The 26966-nt window shown below is 34.6% G+C and overlaps 1 protein-coding gene across 8 annotated transcripts in view; it reads right to left on the reverse strand.

Moving 5' to 3' along the window:
- LOC124364284 overlaps positions 1 to 22162 on the reverse strand; it is a 31830-nt gene extending 9668 nt beyond the window's left edge. Inside the window, exons 1-4 of one of the 8 annotated variants that reach the window (XM_046819656.1) lie at positions 22014 to 22154; positions 17679 to 17806; positions 15927 to 16291; positions 14326 to 14372 (exon numbers count right to left, since the gene is read on the reverse strand). In XM_046819656.1, coding sequence (XP_046675612.1) covers positions 14326 to 14372; positions 15927 to 16239 — 360 coding nt within the window. In that variant the 5' untranslated portion in view covers positions 16240 to 16291; positions 17679 to 17806; positions 22014 to 22154. Of the gene's footprint in view, positions 1 to 14325; positions 14373 to 15926; positions 16292 to 17678; positions 17807 to 21389; positions 21655 to 21696; positions 21881 to 21900 lie in introns of those variants that run through there. The other 7 variants (XM_046819647.1, XM_046819673.1, XM_046819682.1 and 4 more) reach the window with 7 other exon arrangements.
- Between the last annotated feature and the right edge of the window lie 4804 nt (positions 22163 to 26966).

The raw sequence follows: 26966 nt of genomic DNA on the forward strand, positions 1-26966 counted from the left end.
GGGCCTATTTTGTACACGAAAAGTACCAAACTCTTTGGCAATTTTATTGGCTGGTGTTTTTTTGATGGTTTCATTTTTGTGTCTCTTTATTTCTTGGAGTTCTTTATTTTTTTCTACCTGTAGCGAGATACTGAAGATATTTTGTATCTTAGATCCTTGTTTTTTAAATTTTTTTATTCGTGCAATTTGGTGATAGAGGTTGTTTAGCTGGAGATGTTTTGTAAGGTTAGCTCTGCAGGTGTCATTGTGTTTTGTAGTTTGCATTGCAAATCATTTATTGTTGACTCCATGTGGTCATGTCGACATTTTAGCTTGGTTAGTTCGACCAGGATATGTGATGTATCGCTTGGTTTAGGGGTGTCAAGATTATTCGTCTGGGTTCCGGAGTCAATGGCAGTAGCTTCTTCTTTATTGTAGATATATTTTTTTTGTACTGTTTAATTTTTTAATGCTGTTTTCAAGCTGTTTGATTTTTCCTTCAAGGATACCGATAATGATTTTTTCTTTGCTTGCGTCTTGTTCTTCAAATGTTTTTTCTAATGCAACTTGTAATTGTTTCTCTTTCAGTAGTTGGTTCTCAATTTCTGTTAGTGCATCAGTTAGCATGGCATTTCTATTGAGTAGGGATTCATTTTGCGACTCAAGTTCCTCTATCTTAGCTTGATATGTTAGTTCTGCTGACAAAGTATTTAGGTTGGAGATCTGTTTTGCCAGTTGGGAATTTCTTAGTGTTAAAGCATGTAGGTCCTGCCTGAGTTTGTTGTTTTCTGCGAGTAGGGCATTTCCTGCTTCAGCAGCTAATGTTAGAGAGGTTTCTAAGTCATCTGTATTTTCAAAATGTTGTATTTTAGTATGAACATCTTCCATCGTAGATTGTGGTTGAGTGGAAGTGTTATTTTCTAACAGGTTCTCAAGCTTTGTTTCAATAGTGTTATTTCATTTGCAATTTACACACAGCCAAGTTTCTATTTCTATTTTACTAAGTTTTTTGATTTTGCTATCTGACCAATTCAGACATTTAGAGTGGAACCAGCTTTTACAATTGCCTGTACACAATATGCCTTTATATCTCACTCCGATAGAGCAGATTCCACATGGAAAAAGATGACATAATGCCTTCACTTTTATGGGATCCGCCTGTAGTACACTAGTGCTTCTCAGTTGTGATAAAAAATGGTAAACAGTTTTTTATTCTAGCTTTGGCTGATTGCTGTTGTCCTGATGAATAAAATGGTAAACAGTTTTTTATTCTAGCTTTGACTGATTGCTGTTGTCCTGATGAATAAAATGGTAAACAGTTTTTTATTCTAGCTTTGGCTGATTGCTGTTGTCCTGATGAATAAAATGGTAAACAGTTTTTTATTCTAGCTTTGACTGATTGCTGTTGTCCTGATGAATAAAATGGTAAAACAGTTTTTTATTCTGTTGGTGATGATGAATAAAATGGTAAACAGTTTTTTTATTCTATTGACTGATTGCTGTTGTCATGATGAATAAAATGTTGTATTAATACTTAATTAATAAAAGAAGTGTACAATTTTGTTTGATTTTGAGGAGTAATCTAGTTCCTTGTCATGTAGAAAGATCCAGACAGCCTAAACTAGATAGGTGATGGAAGTCAGATGTAGATAAATAACAGCCGAGTGTTGGTGCCGTTGTCAGTTGCACAGTCAGCAGCTCAAGATCAGTGCTCCAGCAGCAGTATGGTAGGTCAAGTGAGGAGTTTGCTGATGTTTGCACAGTCAGCGATGTTGTTGTTAGCACCTCACGACTACTTGTCTGTGTAGTTCATACATTGATATATTACACACAGTTTCAAAAGTAGGTCACTGTATGACGCGTGTACTGTTCCATATGGTATGTCTAATTTTTATAGGCTTGTGCATTCATGATATAAATTAAATATTTTGCAGATATCATTAATATTGATAAATAATTGTTTTGTAGTGAACGTTTATGCTTAAGATTCATTAATTTAAGTAGCTTGAAATTTTGTTCCTTGAATAAAGTATTCTTAAGTTCTTCTAAGTGTAGTTTTTTTTTTTTGTAAATAAATGGACTTACAGTTTAAAGGTTGTGTTTGTTGTGAAGAATAGTAGGCATTTTGTTGAATTTCCCACTTAAATCACACTTTAAAACTGGACCACTTTCATGTAGAATGATGGGTGTCCGCCATGTTGGATTGTTTCTTGGATGAAGTTAATTTCTAAACGTGACATTAGTTATTCTGAAAACCAGTTCATCTGAGAAACCGTTGAATGAATAATGGACATTTTATTTTTAAGTTGTGTATGTTATAAAGAAGTAATGTTATGTATCTATACTAGTCTTTCAGAGTAGGCTTACATGTGTATTGAAATGAAAATTTCAATACACATTGAATCACAAAAAGTACTTGCTCTGCCGGGAGTCGAACCCGGATCTCTCTCTTGCCGGGTGAATGTGCTACCATTACACCACAGAGCCCTCACTTTTTCCGATTCAATTATTTTGTATTTGGCTGTATAAGATAAGATAAGAATCTCTTTATTCATAGTTGTATACACTTTATACATGAATAGTGTCAGCATTGTATATACAATATAGTTGACTAATCTTTACATTAACAAATTAGAATTCTGGGTATATTTTCCAATTTAAAATAGCCATACATAATATATAATGGTTAATCTATAAACATTATATTTCTGCAAGTTCATATTATAAATTAAAGAGAACTGTAAATTCTTAAAAATAAGCTTCAAATTAATGAACTAACTAATGGGCCACCTGATTCATAAAATTCTTCTATTGAGTAAAGTGCCTTTGCTGTCAGGTAACTTGTTAATTTTTTCTTAAATTTTGGCAAGGTTTGTTCCAATCTAATGTGGCAAGGTAATCTTTGAAGAAATTTTAGTCCCACGTAGGTTGGGCTTTTTTTATAGAACTCAAGATTATGATGCCCAATTATTCTATATCTGGAATTCCTGGTATTGTATTTTTGAGTAGGATGATCTGATATTTCAATACATTCTTTTGCAGTTAAGATTGTGGCAGTAATATATAAGGCAAATACTGTTGGAATTTGTAGCTGATCAAAATAAATTTTAACTGAGTCTCTCCATCTAAGATTTAACATGATCCTGACAGCCTGTTTTTGTAATTTCAGAATTCTATTGAGATTTGCTTTGACTGTCCCCCCGTATAGGCTAATTCCAAAGTTGATGTGAGAATGAATGAGTGAATAATAAATTTTTTTCAATGTTTTGAGATTGCTCAGCTTTGACATTCTTCTCAGAGCAAATAATCCAGATGATATTTTGGATGAAATTCTATTTACGTGGTTTGTGCAGTCTAAATTTTTGTCAATCGTCAACCCTAGAAATTTTGTGCTGTCTGTTTGATCCAGTTCATGATTCTCAATTAGGATTTTAAGGTTGGTCTCTTTATTTGAATTTTGTTTTGTGAAAAATTGCATAAGGTGTGTTTTTTCATAATTGACTAATACATTTTTTTGGGCCATATTTTGAATAAGATTGGAAATATTAAGAAAAGATGATAATTCAAGCTGTTTTATATTGTCCTCTGTTACAAGAAGATCCTCTGTGTCATCTGCATATAAACAAATTTTCCCGTTTCCCATGACCACACTGGGCAATCCCTTCAAATAGCATACAAACAGCAAAGGGCCTAAAATGGAACCTTGGGGGACGCCATATTTTATGAACTGTTGTCTTGATTGAATTTTGTTGATTTGTTTTCCATTTTGCTTTGTTATCTCAACATATTGCTTGCGGTTTGTTAAATAAGATTTGAACCAAACAGCTGTTTTTCTATAAATATTGAGGTTTTCCAAAATATGTAGTAATTTAGGATGTGAGACACTGTCAAATGCTCGGCTCAGATCAAGGAAAATGGCAGCCACTTTTTTCTTTTTATCAATATTTTCAATTATTGACTGCACAAAATCAGTTGCAGCTGTAATCACAGACTTGCCAGATCGGAAACCATGCTGTTCCTTGTCAAATAAACTATTAGATTCTAGATAAGAGGCAAATTGGTTGTACACTACTCGCTCATAGACTTTTGAAAAACATGATAACTGAGAAATAGGATGGTAGCAAGATACATCATGAGGGTCACCCTTCTTGAAAACTGGGACAACTTTGGCAATTTTCATTTGATCAGGAAATATATCTGTGACAAAAGAGGAATTAATGAGATGAGCCAGAGGGCCACTGATAACTCTACCACATTGTTTTAAGACAGCCACAGACACATCATCATGGCCTGATGAGAATTTATTATTGAGAGAGGCAATTATGGTGCTAACTACATCTGAATTTACTGGTTGAAAGTAAAAGGACTTATTCACTTGAACATTTATAGTTTGGGAATTCTCATTTAGAACAAGGTTATTAGGCAAGTTTGGTAAAATTAAATTTTCTACAGTTGATGAGAAAAAACTACAGTCAACTCCCGATTATCCGTGGAATAGGGTGGCTTGGCGGCCGCGGATAACGTGATTCGCGGATAATCCGCAAAACGTAAAGAAAGGCAAAGAAAAACTCGAAATAAGCAAAGTAGGACATTTAATGACTTATAACTAAGTTTTTATTACATTTAAAAGGCTGGAATAAGTTCAAAGTTAACATTACGTACCGGTATTGTATACCGTTACGTAAGCCTACAGTTAATACAGTATCGAGTACAAACAATTTAAAAGTTAGTAGTACTGTACTGTACATCATAGCTAACTAAAAATATACATAGACGGGAATGAAAATACAGTACTGTTCTGTAAATACCCTACTCTAAATAATAAAACTATTTTATATTACATTAACTGCAAATTAATTTGCTTTAAAAAAATCAGTAAGTTTCTTCTGTTTTGTTTTGTTATGGCACTTAACCCTAATTTGTGATCTAAGTTTACGTAATGTAAGATCGTCTGCAACTGTCCAGAAGTCTTCGCCCTCTAAATATTCAATAAGTCGTTCAACGTGTTGTAGAGCTGATTCATGTGAAACACGCGATTGAGGAGGCATCTCTTCTTCTTCATTGTTGTAAATTTCTTCCTCGACTCCCTGAGCTTTGTTAATGATGTCTTCATCACTCAGGAGTTCGTACCCGGGATCGTCAGCATCACAGTTCATCCATTCATTGATGTTTTCGTCATTAACTTGCTCACCCCCTTCGACGGTTCTTGCCAATTGTGCTAAAGCTAATGCACAATCTACATCAGATTGATCTTGAAGGGCTTCTTCTTCTACACTAATATTGCTGTTTTCTTCACTCGCCATTAGTTTCTTCCATGATTTTTGCAAGGTTGACGATTTTACTGACTTCCAAGCTGCTGCAATGTCGTAAATGCTGTCAAGAATAGAAAAATCTTTCCAGAACGATTTCAGGTCATAACCTTCATTTATTCTTCTTTCTAGTAAATGGGACCTATAATTCTTTTTTGTGGCTGCAATAACTCCTTGATTCATTGGTTGGATCAAAGGAGTTACATTTGGCGGTAAAAACTTTAAAACAATGTTCCCATCAACAGATTTCATCACATTTTCAGCGGGATGTGAAGGGGCGTTATCTACTAATAAAACTGCTTTCAGGGGCAAGTTTTTGGACATAAGATGGTTTTCAACTTGTGGGACAAAGTGTTTTTCAAACCATTCTTTGAAGATTCTTTGGTCCATCCATCCTTTTTTTTGAGAAAAGTACTGAACAGGGAGGTTTACAGCTCTAGAACCTTTAAAGGACCGTGGTTTTTTGGACTTACCAATAACAACTAAATCTAATTTATGCTCCCCTGAAGCATTGCCACAACAAAGAATTGTGTATCTTTCCTTACTAGATTTGTGCCCTGAAACTTGACGTTCTCTTTCAAAAGCAAGTGTACGTGTCGGCAAACATTTCCAGAACAAACCAGATTCGTCTGCATTATAAATCTGGTCTGGAGTCAGATTTTCAGCAGCAACATACTCCTCAAACTCTGCTTTAAATAGTTCAGCAGCTTCAGTGTCACTGCTGAGTTTGTCACCTTGCAGTGAAATTTCCCTGATGCCATGGCGTTGCTTAAACCTAGTTAACCAACCAGAAGAAGCATTAAACATACCTTCGAGGTCAAGCAGTTTGTGAAAATGTTCAGCTTTTGCTGCTAGGATCGGACCTGAGATTGGCGTACCTTCACTCCTTAACTGAGCAATCCACTCAAGTAGTGCAGCGTCTAGGTGTTCATAGGTAGAAAGCTTCATTGCCTTTCTCTTTTTCATTGCAGACGACGTTTCAGCACTAGCAGCAAACGACAATAACTTATCTTTTTGTTTAAAGATGTCACGTACGGTCGTTTCTCCAATGCCATATTCTGCACACAGGTGTTTTTTCAAAACACCGTTTTGTAGTTTTTTTATTATTTCAAGTTTTTGGTTGATTGTTAAAACAACTCTCTTTCGTTTTTCTGACATAGCGAATTAATACATTTATATTGAAATCGCCTCCCACTACAATATTACTTTTACCATGTCTTTTTGCTACTGTGCCTAAGAGAGAATCAAACTTAGTTAGGAAGGAATCATCATACTTTTTGCATGGAGATCTATAAATACATACTAGTAAGTAGGAGTCTGTCACATATGCGTTTAAATAAGCAAACTAACATATGATCAGAAGACCAAATACCTGTCAAACGACTTTTATTTACATTCAATTGTATAAATGGCAATAGCCTTATTTAATTTCAATACACATTGAATCACAAAAAGTACTTGCTCTGCCGGGAGTCGAACCCGGATCTCTCACTTGCCGGGTGAATATAAACTATTATATGTCAATGTATTCACAAATATATTGAGAGCATTATAATAACAATAACTTATTATTTACATGTAAACATATTTATTTTTAATGTAAGAAAAATATTTTTTGGAAATTATTTTTGTAAATATTCCGTTGTGTAACTGCTTAGCAGTAAACTTTACATCAAAACTGTAAATGTATAACTTATTAAAAATGTTGTCTTGATTCCAAAAATATATAATTATTGTAATTTTTACCTCAAAACGTATGTGTTACAGGGCTTTGTATGAAAAAGCGCACACCCATTATTTAAAAAATGCTCTCTAAGATCACTTGATCGGTCTCTCAAGTTTTCACCCATACTGAACAACTAAAACTATAACCTAAGAAAGCTAAACAACAATAATAACAACACTAAAACACTATAAAATACAATTTCCACAAATACTATTGGATTCGTAACCTCAAACACAAAACCCAGCACTTGTTTACAGTTTCACAACAACGTGGTTGACCCGTACTACGTACACGTTATCTGTCCATTGAAAACGATGTTTTACGGTAAACAAAGAAGAAAATAATCAAAGTAAGAACAGTAAATCGGTACTATAGTTAATGCTCTCCCAGAATATATAAAATAAAAATCATTTATATGACCTTAATTGCTTAAAATTTCAATAACTGTACATGTCTACTTTGGCGACGAATATTCGTCCTTGCCAAATCGGACGGGCCTTTGGCAACGAAAATTCATTTCATACCAGCTGGAGGGTTAAAATCTACCTTGTATTTTTTTGCCTTTATACAAATAATAATTGAAATCCACTTTGAAAATTCATAAGTTAGAAATTGTAATCCAATTAAAGTAAAACTGCATTACATGTAATAAGGAACTCTTTAAATGAAGGTTCTTGTCTACTCTATAGTTTTACCAAGTAAAACTTGCGTGTATGAATGACCTCACGATTTCCTTGTGAACAAGCAAATATCATCTGCAATTCTAAAACTGACCTATTCAATGCGTGTCTCTAAAATGTACAAAATTGTTGAATCACCTGCTGCATGTGAGACAGTCAGTGCTCAGTTTTTTAATGCAAGAAACATGTTGGTTACATAAAATGCATCATCCACTTTGTGAAGTGTATGGTGATAATGCAATGAATGAAGGTAAAGTATAAAAATGGGTCAGAGAGTTCAAGGCTGCCTGTGGAAATGTTCATGGCAAAAAGCAATTAAGTCAACTACCTGTAATTATTAAAGAATGGGATATGTAATTGAAGTTTAGATTCACACACGAAAAATGAAGGCGACAGAAGATTTATGATAACTTCTTTCCAAGTAATTTCCTCAAGTGTCTAAACCTGACCTGTATAAAATTGTGGATGAAAACACAAAATTCAAAAAATTGTGTTCTAGATGGTAACCCAAACAACTCACAGATCATAAGCAACAAAACAGATTGGATCTTGACTTTTTTTATTTGTTGTTACGAAGAAGGCGATGAATGTTGAATTAAATACATACAAGATATACCCCATACCATCCCTAAATTCAAGCAATAGACTATGGAATAGCATCACACAACCTCTCCTTTTAAGGTTAAAGCCACATAAACGCTGTCAAATGTGCAAGCAAGATCATAGTAACTGTACTGGGACAGGTGTGGTTTTTGTTGATGCACTTTATATCAAGAGGATTAACCATCAAAAGTACATAAATAAACAAGGCAACTATTTATGATAATTAAAAAAATGTTTGTACAATTTAAGAAAAATGTTTAAAAAATGTTTGATAATCCTTTGTAAAATAGATTCTTACTTTATTACTAGTGTTTTATTACTTATTTTATATTTTGATTTTTTTATTTAAATTATTCCAAATCAATTTTATTCTTTTGAGTATGTTACTAAAATTTGAAAATGGTGTCGTTAGTTAAAAAAGGAATTAACTGGAGTATACTGTTTTTGTAGAACTCAATAAAAGACATTATTTTATATTACAAGTTAAAGGTAATCCAAGCATTTAAAATTATGTCAGAAACAAAACATGTATGCTTAGTTAAACACTAAAATGCTCATATGATGTTGCGAGTTTTTAAGAAGATTATACGCAATTTGTACGGCTAAAAGTTTTCATACCAGTCTCAGTAAACTGATAAACCTTTACAATAAAATCGTACTAAAAAGTAACTTTTTCATTGTGGTAACAAAATTTAACCGGTTCGAGTCCCGGCGGAGCAAGACTTTTTGAGATTCAATGTTTATTGAAATTATATATATATATATATATATATTATTATTATTCAATTAACTATATATACGAGGTGTGTTCAAAAAGTATCGCGAATTTTGAATTTTCGCGGGTTACGTATATTCGAATTTCGATTTTTTTTGTGGCGTTATGTTGGTACATATGTCTCTCACTTATGTTGACAATTTCGGCCAGTTTGAATGTTCAGTTAATTGTTGACAGCTGCTTTGCTTGCACGTGTTTTGGTTCGTCTTTGATTTTTACCTATTAAAAAAAATGGAACAAAGAACCTGTATCAAATTAAAAACGAAATTAAGTGCGCGGATGCATTCCGAATGTTGACTGTGGCATACGGAGAAGCTACTTTGGCCAAAAGCAACGTTTATCGGTGGTACAAAATGTTTTCAGAAGACCGAGAAGATGTGAACGACGAAGAGCGTGCCGGACGCCCAAGCACTTCAATAACAGACGAAAAAATTGATGAAGTGAAGAAAATGGTATTGGCCAATCATCAAATCATCGTTAGAGAAATTGCCGAGGACCTAGGCATATCGACTGGCTCGTGCCATTCGATTTTAACCCTTTCCGAGCCAATGACGTTACTAGACGTCATGCCTAAACTAGCGCTAAAAGCCAACGACGTCCACTGACGCAAAATCAATTAAAAAAAAAAAATATTATTTAAAAGTATTTCTGGGTAACAAACTTAGTAAAAACTGTTAAACAAGGGACAACCGTTTGTGTCTATTTTGAAGGTCACGGCTCTTGTTCGAGTGGCAAAATGGCGGGCGGCCGGATGTTCATAGTCTCCCGCAGAGCCAACGACGTCTACTGACGCTCGCTCAGTCTGCCTGTAGCCTTCCGTGAGGTAGATGTTTATTCGCCCATCCATTTTCGAACCGCGTATTTATCTTTTCAATTTTGATGTTAATCAATATTTTTAATCAATGTACAGAGTAGTTTATGTATTATTACGTGATGTCAGAATGTCAAAATAAAATTTTTTTCAGTGAAATCATGATTTTACCATTTTTTGACTGTAAATTAACAATAAAGAGTGAAAAAAATGTTGTCTTTTGTTATAAGAATTATAAAAACAAATTGGTTTTGATTTGTGGGAATTTTTTTATTTTTAAGGTGTATGGCTCTTAGGAGTAGTTTTGATTATTTATTTGTGGCTCGCTAAGGGTTAATCGATAATTTGGGCATGAGACAGGTCGCCGCAAAATTCGTACCAAAATTGCTCAATTTAGATCAAAAATAGCATCACATGAACATTGCTTTAATAAACTAATAGAAAACTCACAATTCTCCAATAATTTCTATATTTATCACGAGGCCTTTCGACATCGAAGATGCCATCATATTTGTTTTAAATTGTTGATCACTCCTGATGATGGCATCTTTGATGTCGAAAGGCCTCGTGATAAATATTGAAATTATTGGAGAATTGTGATTTTTCATTAATAAATTAATAGAAAATTGATATTTCCAATAAGAAGAGCTCCTCCTCCTTAATTGCTAATGAGATGTTGGAATCTGTCCGCGACGATCCGAATTTGCTCCAGAGGGTCATAACTGGTGAAGAATTGTGGGTTTATGGTTATGACGTGGAAACCAAAGCTCAATCATCTCAATGGAAGCTGCCGCACGAACCAAGACCGTAAGAAGCACGCCAAGTTCGGTCAAATGTGAAAGTTTTGCTTACAGTTTTCTTCGATTGCAGGGGCGTGGTGCATCATGAGTTCTTGCCACAAGGTAGAACGGTGAATAAGGAATATTACCTGCAAACTATCCGCAATTTGCGCGTAGCAATCTGCCAGAAACGCCCGAATTTGTGGAAAAACAAAAATTGGCTTATGCACCACGATAACGCCCCTGCTCACACATTGCTGCTTGTACGCGACTTCTTGGCCAAAAACAACACACTAATGATAGCGCAGCCACCGTATTCCCCAGATCTGGCTCCCTGTGACTTTTTCTTGTTCCCGAAACTGAAGAGGCCCATGAAAGGACGACGCTACGCCACAATTGACGAGATACAGACGGCATCGGATGAGGAGCTGAACAAGATACAAAAAAAATGATTTTTAGAAGTGCTTCGAAGATTGGAAAAACGTTGGCACAAGTGTATAATATCCCAGGAGGATTACTTTGAAGGGGACAAAATAGATATTCATGAATAAATAAATAATTTTTGAAAATACACAAAATTCGCAATACTTTTTTAACATACCTCGTATATATATATATATATATATATATATATAGTTAATTGAATAATTGACTTATTCAAAACCCATTTTATAGTACAAGCTAATTTTTGAATTGCAATTTTGATATACAATTTTAGCTTTTAACATTGTGACTAGGCAGTTTTAGAAAAACATATTAATTTATTGATTTGTATTGTTTTATTTTGTATGTATTAAAGTATATTTTAAATTATATATTTTGAAACTGTACATTAAAAAATAATAATAATTGCATATATTATTTTATTTTTAAGTATATTTTTAAATTTATATTTATAATTAATCAAAGTAATTGACCTAAATTAACTGTTAATAGTTATTTGTTATAGTTCTCATTGTGCTATAACTACAGTAGAGTCCCGCCAATCCGAACTAATTGGGACCCGAACCTTGTTCGGATTGACGGGAAATTCGGACTAGGGCGGATTTTTGTTAAATTAGTACCATTTATCAACTTTCAAGTGCAAATTTACGTGGTTTTAAAACAATTAAATGCATACAATAATCAAATGCAATAAACAATAGGTAAGTACGTATTAAACGTAATAATAATATTACAGCTTCCTGTCTTTGTACGGTAACATCGCGTGGTCGAAACTGAGTGCCAATTGTTTGTGCGTAATGAATCTAGTAGAAGCCACCTGTCTGTGGTGGGCGGGGCGAGTTGGTCGGTGACCTTGAAACAGTGTGGCGCGCAAAACTATTGGACTGCCACTACCTCACCCCTATCCCCTCCACCACCCACCCCGGTGACGAGTGGCGAGACGACAGTTTAGTGCAATCTTCCATACGCGCAGCACGTGCTCTTACTGTGTATTCTGTAGTTTGTGGTTTGCAGTTTTGTTTGTTCTTTGCTCTGCTCTGTGCGTATATCCGATATCATTATGGCTAGTAAACGTAAACACAACTCGTGTACGTTAAAAGAAAAAACTCGAAGTTCTCAAAAGACTAGACAATGGTGAAAGTGCTACTCAACTTTCAATTGAATTTGGTGTCGGTAAAGCAACGATCAGTGACTGGAAAAAGAAGCGGGCAAAAATCGAACAATTTTGCTCTGTTACAAGTGAAAACACTCTAGAAAAAACGTCAAACTACTACTGTGTCCATCGTATGACAAACTCGATGAAGCACTTTACTTGTGGTTTTCTCAAGAGAGACAAAAAGGCATTTCCCATTACCGGCCCTCTTATTAAAGAAAAGGCGCTTCTACTAAAACATCCTTATGGAGGCGATCCGTCATTTTCGGCTAGTTGCGGTTTTTTAGATCGGTGGAAAAAAAGGCACGGTATCAGGCAACTGACTGTAACTGGCGAAAAGATGTCTGCAGACAGCAACGCAGCCGCAGAGTATCTTCAGGAGTTCAAAGAAATTACATCCTCCTACTCACCCCAGCAAGTGTACAACGCTTGATGAAACGGGGCTAAATTTCAAAGCGTTGCCAACAAAGAGCCTAGCTTCAAGAGAAGAAAAGTCCGCTCCAGGATTTAAAATGGATAAGCAACGACTAACCGTATTAGCATGCAGCAACGCTTCCCGCCACCAATAAGATACCTTTGATGGTTATCGGTAAATCCCAAAAAACCTCGATGTTTTAAAAAACATGAATATGAACGCTCTGCCGGTTTACTATAAAAACCAAAAGAAAGCTTGGATGGATTGTGCTTTGTTTCAAGAATGGTTTGAGAAACAAATTTGTGCCAACGTGAGAGCCTACAATGAAGAAAATGGACTGCCTGATAGAGCGTTGTTACTCATAGATAACGCTCCGTCCCATCCGGATGACTTAGAGCTGGTTATTGGTGATATAAAAGCCATTTTTCTACCACCGAACGTTACTTCGATCATACAACCAATGGACCAAGGAGTTCTACAAGCGTTGAAGCAAAATTATCGGAAAAAGCTGCTCCGAAGCCTGCTTGAGGAAAATGAAGACCTCACAATTCTCCAAAAGCTTAAGAAAATCACGATCAAAGATGTAATTTTCTGGGTGGCAGAGGCTTGGGAGAACACAAGCGTAGGAGCTCTGCAGAAATCTTGGAAAAATCTTTGGCCTGATCTGCAGTTTGTTGAAGAGGTTGTTCCACCGGTAAATGAATGCGAACTTCTTCCTCTTGTAAAAAAAATACCGGGATGCGAAAAATGTAGAGAAGGAGTGTGTTGATGAGTGGACGGCTGTAGATGACAAAGGCTTCGAGGAGTACACAGACGAAGACATCGTGGCACAGGTGCAAGGTGTCCCAGCTGATGACTCATGTAGCAGTGAGGATGAGGGAGACGCCCCAAACTACCGATATTGTTCCACACAGCGCAGCTGCAAGTGCCTTTGACCTCGCTCTACGCTACGTCGAGCAACATGCCGCTGCTACTCCCAATGACGTAATGTTCATTCGGCGTTGGCGAAACATTGCATCGTCCAGTCGTTTTAGTGTGTTGCGTCAAAAGAAGATCACTGACTTTAGGGTCTTAAGAAAGTGTTGGGTTTTGCAGTGTTTTGTTTTACGTTTTTATCCCCTTATTGTGTCCAAGTTAAAGTACAAATTATTTGCTAAGCCTTGCGTAGGGGTTTGTACATTATAAATACAGTACAGTACAGTACTATGTTTCATTTATTAACAGTATAAATTCCGTACAATGTATGTATCATCTAACGTTTCAAATGTAATTTCAGTTTCTATATGTCAGTAAGTAAATGCTTTGAGAAATAAAACTTACGTTTTACTATAATAACTGGTTTTAATTTATTTTCCTGCCTTTTTAGCAATTTTATATTTTCTCCTAGCCGTGTTCGGATTAGGCGGATTTTCGGATTGGCGGGGTTTGGATCGGCGGGACTCTACTGTACTGATTTTTGTTTTTGTTTCTTTTACAATGTTAAAATCAATTAAGTTTGTGTAAATTATAAAAATAAGTTGACTTTGCCTATTTAATTTAAAGTTGTCAATGGCAATAACATTCTTGAGTCTTGATACTTAAATTTTTAGACTGAAACTGTTGAGCCAGCCCAATATGCAAGTGTTAGCTTTTATCAGAATTTTCAACTTACCATGTCATTAAATATTTCATGGTCATTTTCTTCTATTAGTTCCGATTCTGCAACAAATACATGACACAAATTTAAGTTGATCTGATCAAAAATTAAAGCATCTCATGTAAGTAATGTTCTATGAATAAAATACAAAGTTTGTTTAGAAAGTAAACAATGAGTGGAGGCTAACTCAATCAGAACAAAACTAAACATTTTCATAATAGCACAATAGATCACATTTCCTATATTACAAGACATAAAAAGGATACTCACTATACAAATTTTTAATCTAAGATCTAACTGATTTTAAAACCTCTGGTGGGAAAAATAATGACCTTGTACATACATAAATAAAAGAATATACTAAATTCAAAAGTGAAGATTGTGAAGGCAAAGTGGCATAAGTGGCGATTTTTAATAACAGTTGTGTGATTTGCTTGAAAAAACCCCATAGGAGATACGTACATCTAGGTTGTCACAAAGAAACTAGGTTGAATACTCCCATTTCTGTACAGAGAGAGGCCATCGTACAGTGTATTGTACTCTTGACAGTACATCCTGCCATAAAGTACGAGGAGATTGCTACTGGGGACATCTATCACTTCACTAGTGACTAGCTTGCCAAAGCGAGTTGGCAGGTCAGGGTGGCAGGAGTTTGTGACAGGACTGAATTCCACCAGATATGGTCCAGACAAGATGCTGATCAAGAAGCAGTGTAAAAGTGTAAACTACAGCTTGTGCTGACTAATACAAGCCTCTCAGCATTGTAGGAAAGCAACGAGCAGTTGCTGTTTGAGAAATTCTAAGAAGAACTACTGCTACAACAAATAGTGGACAGCTAATATGGAGATGATATGAAAGAAATTCACAAAGGCTTCTTCAAGCTTAGCAGTGAAAGTGGGAGACTACAAGAGATGTCTGGGCAAGACACTTGTTCAGGACATCCCAAGATGATCCAATGTGGCTGTAAAGAAGACCCTGGCAAAGGCAGCTTCCATTTGGCATGTAGGTGCTTATGGGGCATGGATGTTTTCATCTAAGAAAATCATGTTCAAGAATGTTAGTGTATCCTTATAGATTGGTTGCTGCATAGACTTTTCCACAGTGGAGAATTCATGATCTGGTTCGACACATATGGAAATACGATTCTGTTTGTGACGCTATTTCATTCTTGCAGTTTGTAAATAAAGATTTCTCTCTCTCTTGAACAATAGTCACCTTCCTTCTATAGAGCCTAAGTTCACACTGAAGTTATAAAATCAAGTTGTGATAGTGAGACACTGGTCACGCATACACTTGGGCCACAGTAATACTATGGGATACCTGTGTACCACACAGTGAGTGTGTTAAGATTTAACATCAGTTTAAACGTAAAAATAATATATTAACTGACTTTCTATTACATCATTTCAAACTTGCTCTTGCTTTCAATTTACAAAAAATAACAAAGGAAATGAGTTTTTTATAGAAATAAATAAACAGTTAAAGATACTGGATACAATACTAATTGATAATAATAAACATTAACGATATAAATTAGTTAAAAAATATTACAAACAATACAATTAGTACTCTTTAGTGAGAAGAAATTACTTTCACTATTTAACCTAATTACTGACCTTGAGACAAACTGAAATTGACTTCTTCTATTGTATCAAGATTGTATTTAATAAACAACAATTTTACAAGAATGTGCTTAATTTTCTTTAGCTCCATCTCCAGTTTATCTGACTTATTAATAAGTGCTGTACATCTTGTACACAACTTGTCATTTTCTGATATAACAACCATGAAAGCTTCACCAATCAGTTGACTGATTTTTGTTGGAAAAGGAGTTTTACTGCTACAGGTTTTCTCCTCACTTAGGACAGTCTCACAGTTCCAAACTTCTCCATCACAGATAAAGCACACTTCGATTTGGCCAAAATCCATTTTGCTACACACATGTATAAAATACTGTGTTTGCAATGTTCATTTAAAATACCTGAAAATAATAAAAAGTATGTTCAAAAATTATCCAATACAAAATTAATTAATTTAGCTATAAATGACATATTACTAATACACTGAACTAATTTTAAAAAGAAGTTCAAAGAAATAATACATATTTATTATATATTCTATATCAAAATACATCAATTATAATGATAATTTCAAAGCATTTTTTGTAGAGGACAAGCTGATTATTTGGCCTATATGTTCTTCAACAAGTTCACAATGTGTTACTGGTACATAATACAAACTACACACATAACCTATGTTGTAATTTGTATCAAACAATTAGTTTAGATTTAAATTACAATACCGCACAGTCAAACACAAACATTGTAAGTTCAAGAAACTTTGTATCTCAGCCTAATTTTAAGATATTACAGAGACTGTTGTAAAATAATTGAGGAAAATTGTTCCAAAAATTAATATAAATAGCCGCTATACTGAATTGTATAGTTGAATTGATAGATTTCAGGGCATATTAAACATAATTATGCCAAATTTGATTGCAATCAGTTAGACATTATTGTAGTGATCTTGTCACCTGTGTTGCTGCTATATTATTAAACACTTTTCTAAACCTTCTATGGCCACCATCTTGAAATTTATTACCTCATTGGAACCTTACCATAGAGCAGTCCAATAATGGAGGGAATAGTTCCATCATGGAACCAATGTGTGGTTAATACTGTGAGTTGGAAATTTTTTTCTGGTTATGTTATAAATTAGTAAGATATTAATGAGTTGTATTGAAGAATTATTATAATATCACTTTACACAAAATTAGCAGTTAGACAGAGCTTCGCATGCAATTTCTTGCTCAAGCACGGGGACATCATAGATACACTTTTCTAAGTGACATGGCACTCATGAGATGAGTGGTGGCCATAGGAAGATATTCCAATTCTAATCATGTAGCATTCCATGATTATTTATGAGATAGCACAAAAGATTTTAGTAGCATTTGAACTATATTGGACCAGAGAGAGGAATCCTGAAGTCACAGTCTGTTATCTTTCTTAGTGAGAGCACTTATGATAAAGTATGAAGGAGTCCTATGATAATTTTGAAACACAAAGGAAGCATATTTGAGGATTATGTGAAATTGTAACACAATCGTGCATAGTAGTTTTTACACGACAGGAGTCACAAAAATACAAACAATCGCATCTAAAATATTTATAGTTAGTTTAAATCCCTAAAAGACACATTTACTGATACAGTTCAGTGCAAGTTCTTGCTCTTTAGTCTCTTTTCACTACTTTAACCATTTTCTTGACTCACTATAAATAATATCAACTTTTATAAACCTAATCAGTGTAATATCCCTCAACAAACTCACTGCTATCTCCATGCTTTCAAAACCCTAAAAATTGTACCTTATGCTTTGTGATTCCATCTGCTAAGATCAGATGGATGGGCCAGCTTACTGCCTCAAATTTAGACATGTAGGAAATCGATCCATTGAGTTATGTTATTGCTCAGCCTCTCGTCCTTCCTTCAGCAACTGTAAATATTCCGTTCTACAATGATAAACGAACCCAATATCGGGTACATTACGTGAACATATTAACAATTTTATTGTTAATTGAACTGCATAGAACTGTTAAAATAATATCCAGAATAGAATACATTAGTCTGAATTTGTCACTGGTGTGTCAAGTTAGATACTATTATTATTATTGGTGTATCCAGTACACTACAAACTATTCTCGATGTGCTAGAAATTTCTCGTTTCAGTAGAAACTGGAATATAAATTTTCATCTTTTTAAAAATTTTTCTTTCCATAAAAATATAATTTGGTTCATTTCAAGCATTTTAAAACAAAACATAGCAAATCGGTCCATCCATCATCAGTTAATGAGCTCAACATTTCATTTTTATACATACAGATGAAAGCATAAAAATAAAACTTTTTGCTTTTTGACGATATTTGAAGCATTTCTCTTGATTTTATTCATTATTTTGTAATAAACTATTTTGAAAATATTGGTAGTATTCGAACCGAGTGAAAAGAGCTGTTGTGTCAAGATTCATTGATACCTCAATACCGCTAGCTATCGAGGTATTCATGTACGTAAAAGGAATCAGTTAGATCAAACAGCTGATTACATTCTACAGAATATATCTATTAATAATATATGTTTGCTGCAATGCATTTCCTATGGGAATTTTCTCAACATCAAAAGCCAGTGTAGTGGAGCCCTGATGCCGGAGAAAAAAAAATCCTTCTTTAGTGCCCCTTTAATGAAATGATAGGAGTAGCCACTGACCTTTGGATGATTATGCAATATAATGCATATAAGATAATTGTTTCTAAACATGAATCTTTCTTTATATACAGAACTAAAGGGATATACAGACAGAGTTTACATTAAAAGCCAATCCCCCTTGCCAACACCCAAAACTTAACTCTTTGAGAGCATATGACGGGAATATATACAAAATAACTTTCTCCTTACAAGAATTTAACATATATATGTGTCCTACCTAAAAATTATCTTGTCCAAATTAGGGTTCATATTGCTTATTCTAGGTAATTCTGTAGCATATTACATACCATAAAATTATTTAAAAAATTTGTCACCCTACTATTTTTAATTATGCATGCATAGCAATAATACTTCAGCTCTCAAAGGGTTAAAAAATAATTAATTCAAAATAGCAAAGTACCACATGAGACATATCAAATTAAAGGGGATGAAAACAGAAGCATGTAGATAAGAACCACATTTTAATCAGATTACGATAATCATTTTAGAAGTATTCTTCCAATAGTTTGTTTTGATACGGGTAATCTAATTTTCACAGAAAAGTTCTCTTTTAATTCCCTTCAGCAAATCGATCAGTACCGAAAAGTTGACAATCAACTTTGCTGTGGTCGTCAATTTGTTTACAAAAATTAATAATAACCCAAATTTAATGTAATACCTATTTACCATTTAACACCAACAATATAGAGACTAAGAGGGTAATGTGTACTAGGTCAGGGATAACTAACAATTTGATATAAAAGAAAATTATTAACATCAGGTTGTAAAACACCATACCTACCTGACTGTCAGATCTACCCAAGTGCCATACCCGAGAAGTGATCAGCCTACCTAAGAGCCAAACTGGCTATTCAAGCCAACAAGTTCCTTATTTTATGTTTCCTTACCCTAAATGTTCCCTTTATACATTAATAATCATACACTCTATAGGAAGAGTTCTAAACAACTTTTAGTGAAAACATGGGGTGTCATAAACTATATAAATATCTAATTTTAACCATTGCACATGAAATGCTAAATGTCTCTAAAAATATCCTAGGCACTTATGAATAAAATTCCACAAACATCAGCACTGGAAGATAATTCTTAAAATGGCAATAAACAGATCTTCTGTTGTATACAATGAGTTTCAATTAGCATCAATGGATATTCTGTTAATTAGTATCATTAGTTCTTTTAATTTATTATAGTACTTATAAGGTCAAATAAACCATATGATTTATTTACCATAGCTGAATGATGTGATATCTCTATTTGTAACTTTATGCTAATATTAAGAGGGCTGCAGTATAATAAGAGGTCACCACCACAATCGAATCATGATTACTGATAAGAAATATTGAAACGGTTGAATACAACGTTTGACCTGTAGATATTCATAATTAATCATTGTCAGCTGTTTTATTTCCACATTCCACCATTGAGTAGGCCAGTGACATTCCATGGCAAGATCAATGGTGATGAACATGCAATTATTGGCTCAAAATGTATTTTTAAATATTGAACAACGTTTAACAAATAGTTACAAGATAATAACCTTACTCTTTTAAATCCGAAAAGCCCAGTTTGTAGTGAAGAGATGAAAACTAGAATTAATGGTGGAAATCAAGTAGCGTTTCACTGCAAGAAAAGTCAGAAAAAACACGACGTTGCAAAAAACACTCTTGAAAAATCTTTTATTGAACATTTGGTATTACGAATATATTGAAAATCATGTTCTATTTTAGTTGGAATCAAACAAACTATGACTTTTTGAAATGTAGTTTTGACGGCATCAGTACCTGCAGAAATACCATTTCAGACTAGCCAAAATAATCGTATCACGCTGCTCAAACATAGTTTAAATAAAGTTTAGTTATTTTATATAATTTGAAGCAAATACATTTATATATATATATATATATATATATATATATATATATATATATATATATAAGTATAGCTTCACTATAATACAATTTTATAAGTCTAAAACGTAATTCGACATTCGTAATTGTAGTTCGACATTATTGCTCCAAATCGATTTGAAGTAAAATCATGTGCTTGGTATTTGACTAATGGCAGCAAGTTCAATGACGATGAACATGTGTTCTTTTGTTTTTTGTCATAAGGAATCAGACGTTTATCCTATAAAATATTTAAAAGTAAATAATGTTACATTATTTTGTTTGTAAAATTTTATAAATATACCTAGATAGGTTTTTTTAAATTTATCATTAATATATCAGTTTGTAAGATTTAAAACCAGTAGAACTTTATTGTTATTTGAAATACTTATTACGTAGTTTAGGTTGACATTTGTTTTCAGTATTTTATAGATAGTCATATAGAAAATAGAATATATTTCTATTTTCAATTGAGTGATGATTCAATTGTGGTGGTGGCCACTTATTATGCTGCAGCTATTATGATGTCAGAGCAGTCACCAAAAACTATCCATGCATAGTACCTACAATAATCCTATTTTTGTTGGTAGCTCATGGTTTTACTTTCGAAATTAATTTGAGGTAAACTCGTATCATATTTATTGATTTTTCTTTTCATATTTGTATAATTATATTAGGCAGGCCAAGGGTATGTTGTGATATCAATTTTGAATTATTTAATCAAGTACCATTTCTACTCTAAATATATGTACTATATTTTAAACACTTATAAGGCTAGGACTGTACATTTTCTAAAACTAGAATAAACTTATACAATTTTGGCTACATTGGAATGTTTAATTTATTTGTATAATTATCTAATCACACCACCCTTATTTTTACAACAGGTTTATATAACTTTGACTGAAAAGAAATAATTGAAAAATTTACATTAAGAACTTGAATTTTCATAGGATTTTCTATTTCATTGTGATCAAAATTATGCCAAATAAAATTAGTTTTGCAGTAACCAAAGATTTTTAAATCTTTTTATAAAATCAACCTTGATTGAACGTTTCTTTGCATCTTGCTCTTATTTGGAATTTTCTTGTATTTATCCGAATATGTATAAAGTTTATCTTTTGTATTTGAAGTATTGAATTCATTTCAATATATGGATTTTTACTTTAAGATCATTTAATTTTGTATAGGTTAAGACAGTACTTTCGTTATGTTATAAATAATAAGAATAATTTACCACAATTTTATCAAACTATTGTAAATTTACTGTTATAACAATATGAGGTTGATTGGTAGAGAGGGCTTAATAGCCCTATCTCCGCCTCTTTAATAAAGGCATTTTTTATTAATTTAATTTCATTCAACCTGCTCTGCTAGAGAATATAAATTTCCACTTCAAGGGTTAATTTTCAGTAGATAACCGTGAACTAATCACTATTACCTCATTGAGATCTAAATAAAAAAAAACTATCGTAATGTAAAATGTATACACTCAGATACTCGTACATTGAATATATTTTACGTTATTGCAAATTATTTACATTAGCACAGCACCTCGGAATAAAATAAACAAATCACTTTTTTAATGCCGATAACAGTAAGACTTTTTTTAATGCCGATATCAGTAGGACTTTTTTTTAAACCTTTACATTTTTAGCAAATAAGCCTGATCGTACATTCTTGTATCCAGCATTACTGGCTACACGTAATTACGATTACGCGTACAGATCTTGTAAACAAAACAAATACAAATTCGTAATTCCAACCGTCAACTCTCCTATCCATTATATATATATATATATATATATATATATATATATATATATATATATATATATATATATATATATATATATATATATATGAGAGACTTGATTTATGCATAGGCTTGCCATAATTTTTCACCGGCCAACCGGGACGACACCTCTGTTCGAAATGAAATGCGTGGGGGGGGATAAATATGAAGTCAAATTAAAAATAAAAACCAAAAATCTTTGTGTATAATTGTATGAATTTAATTTAATTTCTAAATAGTATAAAAGTGATTATATCTTATAACAATAAAAATACAGCTTGGGTTATATTTTTACACGGCTTTCATTAAATAAATTGAAACCATTAAGCAATACAAGCTTACTTCAGGCTATACCTTAAAAACATTGACAGCTATAAAATGTAAAAGCAAGGCTTATTTTTTTATACCATTCGTATTTTTCACTAGAGCAAATCTTTCTCAATAAGTCTTTTTTGTTTTTTTTTATTTTTTCATAAAATTCAGTGCAGTTAACTGCAAAGTTAACCTTGCATAACATTAAATTTCGAACTGTGGATTCGTGCATTAATCCTCGATCATCACTTCAGGCAATGTTCATCATGGAGAAAACTCTCAACTGGAGCAGATGTTCCAGGAAGACAGTAAACATATTCAATTATAAGTCCAAGATTTGGCACTGAAATATTCTGCTGTTTAAAAGGATGGAACAGCTCCATCCATTTTTCTTCACTTGGTTTCTTCTCGTCTTCTTTTTCCCATACTTCTACTTTTGAGGCCCAAAATCTCTTGGAAAGAACAACCTCGTCAAAAAGTTCGTCGATGTTTATCTTGAGTTTTCCGGTACTTTTACTAATTACTTCTGCAGTTCTTTCAATGTTTTCCCATGAAATGCTGTTTTCATTGACCCTGACGAAATCTTGAGCTTCTCCAAAACTATCTTCCCAAAGTGTAACGTAAGAAATAGACCTACTGTAAAATTCGTTAAAATCACTGGTCATTTGGTTACAGTTAACATTGCTTTTACCCTTAAGTGTTTTAAGGACCGTTTTTGCTCCATATGGGATGAAGTTAGACTACTTTCTTTCTTGCAAATTTTCCTTCAACTTTTGTAAGGCATGTACAACATCAATAGCACTGGATTTGTTTTTCTCCATGGCTAAATAGTTTTATTAAACAGTGCTAGCTGACCATGTACAAACTATAGGAACACTTCACCTCGCTCATCATCAAAGAAGTTCTTTATCAGAGATGGACACATTTCCTGAGACAAGAAGTACTCTTTCAAAGCAGAAAACATTTGAATCGTCCTTTCAATTGCTAGCATAAGGGAGAGAAAACTAGTATTTCCGTTTTGTATTAATTTGCGGTATTCAATATCTGCAAAGTCGCAGAATTCTTTGAGTTGAGTAACCCTTACAGAGTAAATATGAAAATACTTGTAGATTTTCACAACAAGGGCCTCGATTTCAATGGGAAGCACATCTACAGCAGTCTGGACAGCGTTGTGGACGATATGAGCACCAAAACCAATACCATTTATTGATCTTCCAAGTTCGTTGTTTATAAGAGCAAATACATTGTTTTCCCCTCTTCTATTTACTCCACCAAAGTTTGTATTGCAGTTATCACCACAAAATCCTACAACTTTCTCTTCTAATTTGTTTTCTTTAACAACTGTCATCAGGTGATTAAAACAATATTTCAGCGGTTTCGCGTGGTACAGACTTAAAGTCTAATAGCTTGACTTGCACACCAGATTCCTGTTTTAAATAACAACTATAGGAACAAGTTTAACTTCTTTTTTTGAAGCATCCATACTTAACGCAACAAAGTTTGCATTTGATAAATCATTATTTAACTCCTCAAGTGCCAAAGGTGCTATCACATTTAAATTATAGCTTCACATTTAGTTTTGCCCAAGGAAAATTTCGGTTTAAAAGATTTTGAAATTAACTTAGAGGAGCACGAGTTTGAATTAAAACTCAAATTGTAATTCGCTGTATGAAAGGCGAATGTTGCTTCTTTTGCAGCTATTTCATACTCGTTGTCTTGTGGATTGATGTTTTTGAAAAAGTTGAAATTTTGGAACAACCAGCAAGGCCCAATAAACTATTTTTATGTTTCTTTGAATTTAAATGATCGTTAACATCAGATTGGCCCCCATGAGCTACAGAATATTCAGAATCACATTGCTCACATTTAACTCTGTCATCCTGTGTACATAACTTTTTTTAAGAAAGGATATTTGCTCTGAAGGTTGTCATTAAATGCAGACTCTTTTAGGCATGATGTAGCTACTAAATTACTAAAACGTCACTCAAACAGGCACTAAAGTTTTATACAAAGAAAACACTAAATTAGTTTTGAGCACTTCAAACTCGCACTATAGTGTAAACAATACATCAACAACACAAGGGATATATACTGTCATAAATAGAATTGAAACGAAATAACCACTATTCACGTGAAACTAGCGACAGAATATGGGCTAATGGCGGCTGTTTGTTTACTTTCTTCTTCAATCGGAATCGACTCGCGTTTTTTCCGTAATTTCTCGGAAGAAATCGGGCGTTTCCGTAAAGTTGGCTCTTCTCCATTGTGATGCTTCGATGTCATCACCTGCCTGAAGTCTCTTCTCTCCTCCTTAAAAAGTTCACACTCCATGAGCACATGGTTTGCGGTCTCCAGCTCTCCGCACGCACACCTCTCCTCCTCCACCAGGTTAAATCTCTTGAGGTTCGCCTTGAAATTCCCGTGACCAGTGATGAACTGTGTCAGGTTATGGTCCATCTCCCACTTCTGCTGCAGTCTCCTTTTGATGTCATACCCCTATTGGCTTTTGCCTGTCCTACCAGTTTGGCGTAGACGCCTTTCATTTTCTCGCACACCTCCTCCACATGTTTCTCAAAACTCATCCTCTGTCCTACTATCACTCCTAAGTAATTCATTTACTTTTTGCAACGTATATATTCTCCTTCCACTAACAGCCTAGGTGGTCTTACCAACTTTCCTTTCAACATCACTGTCACTGTCTTTGCTTTTGAAAACTTCAGCTTCCTTTGTTGTCCCCATTATATTACCTTTTCTACGGTCCTACCACATCTATCCGCCAACTGTCATGTACTCTGTCCTCTGACTATCAGCAGTGCTTCGTCAGTATATGTAATGATTGTTACTCCTTCACCTAGATCCAATCTCAGTAGGCTGTTGAACATCACATTCCACAGGAGTGGTCCAACAACTGATCCCTGTGGGCACCCTCGAGTCATCCTCTTCCCTGCCTCTCCATTTCCTACCCTGAATAACACATCTCTACCTTGGAAATAATCTCTATTTAGGCACTACAAGCTCCTCGAACAATTCCACATCCTTAGTACCCTTAAGATGTCTGGCCACCATGCCGAGTCGAATGCACCCGTTATGTCCAGGGAGACGGCCAGCACATATTTCTCTACGGTCTCCTTCACATCCCTCTTCACTTTCATCAACGCATCCACTGTTCCTCTTCCCTCCCTAAATCCGAACTGCCTATCACTTAATAAGTCTTCTTCGCTGAGCCATCTTTTCATTCTTGTTACAATCAACTTTTCGCCTAACTTTCCCAAGACTGAAAGCAGAGTCACTGGCCTGTACGATTTCACCTCACTGGGATTCTTGTTCTTATTTTTCAAGAATATCTTTACCACTCCTTTTTTCACACTGATGGGAATCTTCCTTCTGCCAACATCCTATTGTATAGGATGAGCAGATGCCCTTTTATCCTCTTTACTACCTCTATCTTTACATCATCGTGCCCAGGAGCCTTTCCGTTCTTCATTTGCTTTACTGCCGCATCCAACTCCTCTTCTGAAAATTCTGGTTCCTCCAACCCCCCGCTAACTAGTTCCATTTGTGCTCTTACAGTTCTTTGATCACTAGTATCCTCGTCCCGATTGTCATCTGGCAACAGACCTTGCAGTATTACTCTCAGCGTTTCCTCTGTCGTCGTGAAACTTCAATCCTCCTTCGTCATACTGACCAATGTTGTTTCCTTCTTTGATCTTTCCATAATGATCCTGTAGGCCTTCCCCCAAGGGTCCTTTTCACCGTCTTCATCCAGAAGCTTCTGCCACGCATTCATCTTTTCCTTCCTGATTTCCCATACATAAGCTGTCCTCGCTGTGACATAAGCTCTTCTGTCTTCCTGAGCCCGTGTCCTTCTCCATCTTTTACCATATCTTCTCATCCTTAGCCTCATCTCACTTATTGTTTCTGTCCACCAATGTACCTTCTTTTGGCCTTTCCTCAACTTGGGCACCGTCCTCTCCATCACCCTTTTGATTACATCTTGAAGATCCTGAGCACATATTTCTGCTTCTTTTCCTTCCCACTGCAGCCCCTCTACCTCCTCAACCAGAACTCCGTCAAATCTCACCCAGTCAACCTCTCTTAGGTTCCACGATCCTTCAGTCATCTCATTTCTGTAGTTCTTCCTACCTCCCTTTCCTTCACTTCAAACTTTATAAGTCGATGGTCGCTCAGTGACTCTTCTACAACTCCCCAGTTGACAATTTTCCTCGTTACGTCCCTCGTTCCTAGAGTAACATCGATGTTTGAAGATCCTCCTTGGGTGTTCTCGAAGGTTATCCAACGGCTCCACCGGTTTCCTATCTGTAACTCACAGGCTTCCACCATTTCCTCTACTTTCTCCCCTCTCCTATCCGTCTTGTCACTCCACCACAACCTGGATCTTG

The sequence above is a fragment of the Homalodisca vitripennis genome, chromosome 1 (genome assembly GCF_021130785.1).
Source record: "Homalodisca vitripennis isolate AUS2020 chromosome 1, UT_GWSS_2.1, whole genome shotgun sequence".
Lineage (NCBI taxonomy): Eukaryota > Metazoa > Arthropoda > Insecta > Hemiptera > Cicadellidae > Homalodisca > Homalodisca vitripennis.